General features: G+C 40.8%; 2 protein-coding genes across 2 annotated transcripts; one reads left to right on the top strand and one right to left on the bottom strand.

The window, feature by feature from the left end:
* Window positions 1-1,015: 1,015 nt before the first annotated feature.
* Window positions 1,016-4,138, bottom strand: SARC_11546 (hypothetical protein; the record flags this gene model as incomplete). The annotated part of the gene is made up of 3 exons (XM_014294367.1): window positions 4,021-4,138; window positions 2,010-2,145; window positions 1,016-1,136 (listed from the first exon to the last, which is right to left on the bottom strand). Exons 1-3 carry the CDS (start codon window positions 4,109-4,111, stop codon window positions 1,016-1,018), a joined length of 348 nt encoding a protein of 115 aa, XP_014149842.1. The 5' UTR covers window positions 4,112-4,138.
* Window positions 4,139-4,552: 414 nt separating this feature from the next.
* On the top strand, window positions 4,553-6,376 carry SARC_11545 (hypothetical protein). The gene is made up of 2 exons (XM_014294366.1): window positions 4,553-5,472; window positions 6,029-6,376. The coding sequence occupies exons 1-2, from the start codon at window positions 4,638-4,640 to the stop codon at window positions 6,319-6,321; spliced, it is 1,128 nt and encodes a 375-aa protein (XP_014149841.1). The 5' UTR covers window positions 4,553-4,637; the 3' UTR covers window positions 6,322-6,376.
* The last annotated feature ends 1,193 nt before the right edge of the window (window positions 6,377-7,569 follow it).

Raw genomic sequence — 7,569 nt, 5'->3', positions numbered from 1 at the left:
TTATAATAGCACCATCAAGTACCTGGCAACAAAGACACAGTCTACTTATAAGTACTGATCTAGTGATACTCAAGCAATCATACAACCAACGGAATTATAAAAGCACCATCAAGTACCTGGTTACCAAGACACAGGCTACTTGTTAATACTGATCTAATGATACTCAAGCAATCATACAACCAACAGATTTATGATAGCACCATCAAGTACCTGGTAACCGAGACACAGGCTACTTATAAGTACTGATCTAATGATACTCAAGCATTCATACAACCAACGGAATTATAATAGCACCATCAAGTACCTGGTGATAAAGACACAGGCTACTATAAGTACTGATCTAATGATACTCAAGCAATCATACAACCAACGGAATTATAATAGCACCATCAAGTACCTGGTAACCAAGACACAGGTTACTTATGAGTACTGATCTAATAATACTCAAGTAATCATACAACCAACGGATTTATAATAGCACCATCAAGTACCTGGTAACCAAGACACAGGCTACTTATGAGTACTGATCTAATAATACTCAAGCAATCATACAACCAACGGAATTATAATAGCACCATCAAGTACATGGCAACCAAGAAACAGGCTACTATAAGTACTGATCTAATGATACTCAAGCAATCATACAACCAACGGATTTATGATAGCACCATCAAGTACCTGGCAACCAAGAAACAGTCTACTTGTTAATACTGATCTAATGATACTCAAGCAATCATACAATTAACGGATTTATGATAGCACCATCAAGTACCTGGTAACCGAGACACAGGCTACTTATAAGTACTGATCTAATGATACTCAAGCAATCATACAACCAACGGATTTACGATAGCACCATCAAGTACCTGGCAACCGAGACACAGGCTACTGATGAGTACTGATCTAATAATACACAAGCAATTATACAACTAACGGATTTATAATAGCACCATCAAGTACCTGGCAACCAAGAAACAGGCTACTTATAAGTACTGATCTAATGATACTCAAGCAATCATACAACCAACGGATTTGTAATAGCACCACCTGGTAACCAAGGCACAGATGTCACCGTCCCGTCAAACGCTTTCTCCAGCACTTCTCGCGATACAGGCGGGGTGTATTGTGGATTCGTTCTGTAAATGTAAACCAGTGACTGCTGAGAATATGTATGATAGCAGCCAGCTTGGCGGCTTGAGCGTGTACACCTGTGGCGTAACCCACGGGTGACAACTCTAAGTCTATTCAACATAGTAGGAAAGGCACCCGGCAAGTGGGGGTAATACTGGGGTGTAAGTTGGGCCTAATATTACGTTGGGCTTAATAATACCTACACCCTCCGACAAGCATGGCCTCCACAGCCATGTGATTCAGGCCACGCTGAACAGAGACTGTCTACGAGTGAACGTATGTGTTCAGACCACATTCACACCTGACATACACTGTAAACCAGTCCAACACAGAGTCTCTTAATGCCCAACAGTTCAGTATTTGTCCACATTAGAATAGTGATAGGTGTATGTCTTGTGAAAACCCCTTTCGAGTAGCTCTAGTTACCAATGACTTGACAGAGTGGCGGTCGAAGCCCACCGTGGTAGGGCGTCCACAGGGTATTGAACTTCTTGGGATACATTACGCAGAGACACATCCACAAACACCCCACGAACAACCCCGATGTGACACTAGTCTATCGCTGGAACAGAAACACAGTGAGTCCGTTGGTACAGAACTGCTGGCTATGTACGCTGTAGAGAGCCCTACCGGATATAACGAGGTAAGCTGCCTGCTAGTAGGTACAATGTGACACTAGTCTATCGCTGGAACAAAAACACAGTGAGTCCGTTGGTACAGAACTGCTGGCTATGTACGCCGTAGAGAGCCCTACCGGATATAACGATGTAAGGCGCCTGTCAGTAGGTACGATGTGACACTAGTCTATCGCTGGAACAGAAACACAGTGAGTCCGTTGGTACAGAACTGCTGGCTATGTACGCCGTAGAGAGCCCTACCGAATATAACGAGGTAAGGCGCCTGCGAGTTGGTACACCTTTGGATCGATGTGATTCTCCTCCACAAACTTGACGAAGGCGTTATTCTGCATTAGGCTATACGGCTGCGCCCCTCCAACAAGGTCGGCCTGATTTTCTGTGGAATGGGAGACCAAATATAACAATAGCGGACGAATTAATTTGGTATTAAGGGGCGATTTAATTTCACACCAGTGGGTGAGTTGATGTAACAGTAGTGGGTAAGTTAATTTAACATTAGTGGGCGAATTGATTCAACATTGGTGGGTAAATTAATTTAAAAATAGTGGGCTTGACAATTTAACCTAACGAACGGTATAATTCAATACTATGGAGCAGATTAAGTTAAGTGAGCCCGTCAATTTCAAAGTAGGTAAGCAGTTTGGCTTGAAATCGGTGTAGTGAGTTATTCAATTCAAAATTAATGGGCGGTTCAATTAAAGCTAGTCATATAGCATCCGATGAGTGTTTCAATTTAACAAGTGCCGGTTGTTAAAATTAATTTTCGTACGCAAACTAGCATGTATTTCTAATTAACATTCAGTGAGAGGTTCAAAGTGACAATAGAGAGTGGTTTAATGCCGCGCTACTGAACGGATTATCTCATTATTACTGAGCGATTTAGTTCATAGTGTTAGTGAGCAAACTGCTTTCGCATTAGTGAGCCATTTAGTGTGGTGTTAATTGAGCGAACTAATTTCGCATTAGTTAGCCATTTAGTGTGGTGTTAATTTAGCGAACTAATTTCGCATTAGTGAGCCATTTAGTGTGGTGTTAATTGAGCGAACTAATTTCGCATTAGTGAGCCATTTAGTGTGGTGTTAATTTTGCGAACTAGCTTCGCATTAGTCGGCAGTTCACACACCCACGACGACACAGGTGCGTTCGAATTGGAACTGCAGATAGTCATTGTTCTCTCGAGGCGTGTGCGCTGCTGATGTCAGTACTTAAGTGTGGGAAGATCTATAGCTGAGATGTATTGTAAACACACACACAGAACTACACATCAAATACCCAAATAAGATGCATGAAAGCTGTGGGTTGTAGTTTTATATACACATTGTAAATAGTTTAGCATGGAACCTTTCAAGCCTGTCTCGTGCGACGTATGTATAGACATGTATCAGGAGAACTGACAGAGCATAGACATGTCAATACAGGGTATATGAATAGCTACTAAAGGCCGGCAGGCTATCTCGCTAAACAAATTAAGCGACCCTTTGAAACAAACCCAAACCCATTTTTACAAAAAAATTGAAAGTGAATTGAAACAAATAGATAATTTAGACGAATAATTGGTTGGTCTGTGACAGTGTACGTGACTACAATTCGCATGTAATCATTGACCAATAACTGTGATACACTAGTAAAGTCAGTAGTTGCTTGTGTATTCTAGCCAAACATACACCGAAGACCCATGTAGGTATAAACAGGTATACATCTATAAAATAGTAGCAATATCGGCACGATAGACAAAGAATATACACTCGAAAGCAATTATCCTTATATACATATATATGTATATGTATATGTATACACATTTACACACACACACATATATATATATATATATATATATATATATATACTATATATATATATATATAAACACGAATAATTATTGATACAAATATATATATATATATATAAATATAGATATAGATATAGATATATATATATATATATATATATATATATATATATATATATATATATATATATAAATATTAATATATATATATAAACATAAATATATTATATATATATATATATATAAAAATATATATCTATATATATATATAAATGTATATATATATGAAGTGTAGTATCGAACCTACTAGATTTACAGATGCTTTTTTTGTCCTAAGTGCATGAATCTAAACATGGCCACAGCCAACTGTTGTTTACATTTACATACACCCAAAAGTATTTTTTTAAGTGTATATGATTGTTCCATTCTGTGCCACGGATATACAGATACCAGTCTACATACCTGATACTTCATTCGGTCTCGCTGGCAATGCATCGGAACTATTCATTTGGTCAAGTGTATCCTGCCCCACTTGGGTGACATTGCCATTCATCTCACAGGGGCTATCTTAACACTCTTAAATTAGAAAAATAATAACAAACTCACAGTCCACAGCAGTCTCGCAATCTCAAACGTACTGTCTGTACAACCAACCCCGGTTTAAATGATTCCTTGGACGGGAATTTATGATCTGAAAAGTGACTAAATAAAGAGATCTGTGAACTACAGAGTAACCGCGCCAATGCATTCAGGTGCATTAATATAAATAGTAACCGGATACAGATTCTGATAACACGGTAATAAGGAGGGTGGTATTGGTATGTAGGTTGGAATGCATGTATTATGATAGGAATGCGAGTACAATTCGCCGGGCGATCAACTGATAGGTAAAAGAAAATGCAAATGTGTGTGAGTGGAGTGTCCGTGCCAACCCTCGTCAGTCGACAGGCCCTCTGGAATGTAAAAATTTATATATAAAATGTGAAAGAAATATGGATTGTTTAAAATTCAAAGATTGTCAGTACATAGTACATACTGTGTTGAATACAACAGAGTATAATAGTCATAAAGTAAACACAATGATGAGAAACTGGGCACCCACATCACATACACTGACACTACAAAGTGAAACAGAGCCAAATCAAAACGATGAGCTGGTTCATTTAACTCTCAATCTATCTCTAAGAGACCCTCCAACGTCAATTGAAGCACATGTGACATGTACTCAAGTACCAGCGGATACAAACAAATCACATGAAGGGGTCAGAATAGAAGCACATACGGCTCAGGCCAATGAATCAAAAGCGTTGGATTCGCAGTTCAGTACGAGCTCAGTGTTTTCTGAAGATACCTCAACATGTGAGGGGGCTGGTGCGTGTGACGAGATAAACGAAGATATAGGTGTGGTCGATTACACTGGTGTAAAGAGTGATCTGATGCACACTGTGCAAGTGGAAGGTTGTACAGATACGCATACTTTAAGTTTACGAAGGCTACTGCCGGTCAAACCGGGTGATTGTGTTTATGGAGTAGAAGGGTGTGCGAACGTTAGCGGCGCAGATCAAAACCAATCGTATGTAGAGCAATCGGAAACAGAGCCATGCGCAAGTTTAACCACACCTGCAACCAACCATACAAATGCTCATACACACAGTTCTTCAACAGCTTTCACAATACACATCGATGATATTTTACCGCGCGTGAGTGTCACACACAATGTAATCGATGCAGAGTACTTAAACGCGTTGGTGGAGTATATGGAGGATTTGCCAGTGGACAGGAACAGTGTGAATATGAGCGCAGATCGCATGTGGCTCGAATCACCTCAACTGGCGGCACAAATTAGAGATGCTCTGCCGCAGGAGTTGGGTATAACACATGTGATGCCTACACTTAGATTCATCAAATACAACGGTATGCGAATTTGATGTGCTTGATAGTGGGTGATTGACTGTGCACTGTAGACTGTGTGCGTAATTCAGGTTCATTAATTATATAGGTATGCGAGTATGTATAGGTATTTGAGTATCGGGAGTTGACTGTGTATTGCAGTTCATGTGTAATATTTGTGCCATTGTCTATACGCAGGTTCCGTATGAAAATTTAATGCGGCACAGGGCGATCAAAGCTGCATACATTAGATCCTGAGTGGGAATAGTATCGAATCATGTCTGCCTTTTATTTATTGCAACCTTCCTTTTGTGCTCGGCTGACAATGCAATGTAGGCTCAATTTGTTTAATAAGTGAGGTGTGTAATTGGAGATCTATGTGGTCATCGAGAACCCAGTTGGCGATAGTTATTACACAGTTTTTCCATGTGTTTTGCAATAGATCGTATCATATGTACGTTTCATCCAGTTATCAGGCCTAGCAGAATGTACGTATTGTACTAGCAGCAATACCCAGAATACGAGATAGGCACACGGTTTCTTCCTGTATTTCTGCACAACCGCACACTCTATCCCACAGCGGGCGGCTACATCGCATCCCACACCGACGGCATACGCGTGGACGGCAACACAGGCCAGGTCTCCAATACATCGTTCCTGTTGTATCTAACCACTTGTGAGGAAGGCGGTGCAACGAGCTTCCTGCGCTCTTTGTCTGAGCGAGACGAGATACTCGTCAGTGTGCAGCCGCGAGAGAGGAGTATACTGGTGTTTCCGCATACGATACCACACCTGGGCGAGTGTGTGGGTGACGAGCTGAAGATCATGCTGAGGGGAGATGCCGTATGCAAGCACACGGATACGCAGCCGTGAGGTCACGCGATGCTGATGACGTCCTGATGATTCCAAGCCTATAATAAAATATTGTATGAATGTAAGGAGGGGATATATTTTATGTCTTGAGAAGCAGAAATGCTCTGAAATATATTCTGGCCAAGTTGAGGCAAAGTGTGTAAGACTCAACTTTTAAAAGTCTTTTTATGTGAAACCCCATATTCATTGCCATGCAAAGGGACAAACAATTATTGGCAGGCTAAGTACATTATTGCACTGTAGAAGCAACGAGCACAATGAAGATCAATGTCGTAGGTCAGACAATAAATATTATTTAGTCAATCTCAACGACGCTCATTCAACTTTAGGCAATTCTGGCAGAAGCATTATTTATTCTTTTCCTTTGTGTGAGCTTGTTGTTCGTTTGTGTGTTTTTATTAGAATGTATATATACTGTATGCTGAAGTCTGAACGCTGCTGGTAATCATTGCCTTCTCTAGTAGAATGTAGATAGGCAAAGGCTATTTGGTAATCTCTAATCTCTCTCACTCTCTCTACAAGTAGAGAGAGAGAGAGAGAGCACATTGGGGCCTAAAACCCTAAACCCTGGACGGCTGAACCGGTCTGATGAGGACAATCACCAAAAATGAAACATGAGAGTGAAAGCGTATCCCAAGAGCCAAGACTCAATAGTCCAAGACTGGACACTCGACAGTGAGTCGACACTGTCGACAGAGAGCACCATCGTCTATCTGTCACTGCAACAGAACTCAGAAGCCGTTCACACTTCACAACAACAAAAAAAATCATTTTTCTCCAATCCTGTGAGGTTCCACGCGTCGAAGCACCCAAAAACGGATCACGGGGATTTGTAACCCGTTTTAATTGGATATAACCTGGCGGGGTACGATGTCAGTGGCAGGTGGAAGCGGTCCAGAGCTGATCAGCAAATTTTAAAATTTATAACTGTGTACAAACTGTAAATGGATCTAGGGTTTTTTGTCATTGGTAAGTGGTACGGTAGCCTTCTAATAAATTGACACAGCTTAGAGATACTACACGCTGTATTTACTTCTGCAAAGTGCAGTCTGCACTCTGCTGCACTCTGCAGTCTGCAGTCTGCACCTGCACTTTTGCAGTGTACGCCTACCATTCATCAAGTGTGAGTCATGGGCTCTTGGCCAGGCGCCCAGGCCCTCTACGTACAACTTCAAGTCTACTCTTTTTAAAATATGATATGTACATTTGTCGCTGAATGAATAATGGAGTAGTGTGAGAGAAAATCGG

The sequence above is a fragment of the Sphaeroforma arctica genome (genome assembly GCF_001186125.1).
Source record: "Sphaeroforma arctica JP610 unplaced genomic scaffold supercont1.1745, whole genome shotgun sequence".
Taxonomy (NCBI): domain Eukaryota; class Ichthyosporea; order Ichthyophonida; genus Sphaeroforma; species Sphaeroforma arctica.
This window is presented reverse-complemented; position numbering and strand designations above follow the sequence as displayed.

What these genes read in the sequence shown, in the direction of transcription:
- SARC_11545 (XM_014294366.1), top strand. Translation starts at nt 4,638, where the DNA reads ATGATGAGAAACTGGGCACCCACATCACATACACTGACACTACAAAGT. An exon ending in TAGATTCATCAAATACAACG is followed by an intron (nt 5,473 to 6,028) that starts GTATGCGAATTT and finishes TCTATCCCACAG; the next exon opens with CGGGCGGCTACATCGCATCC.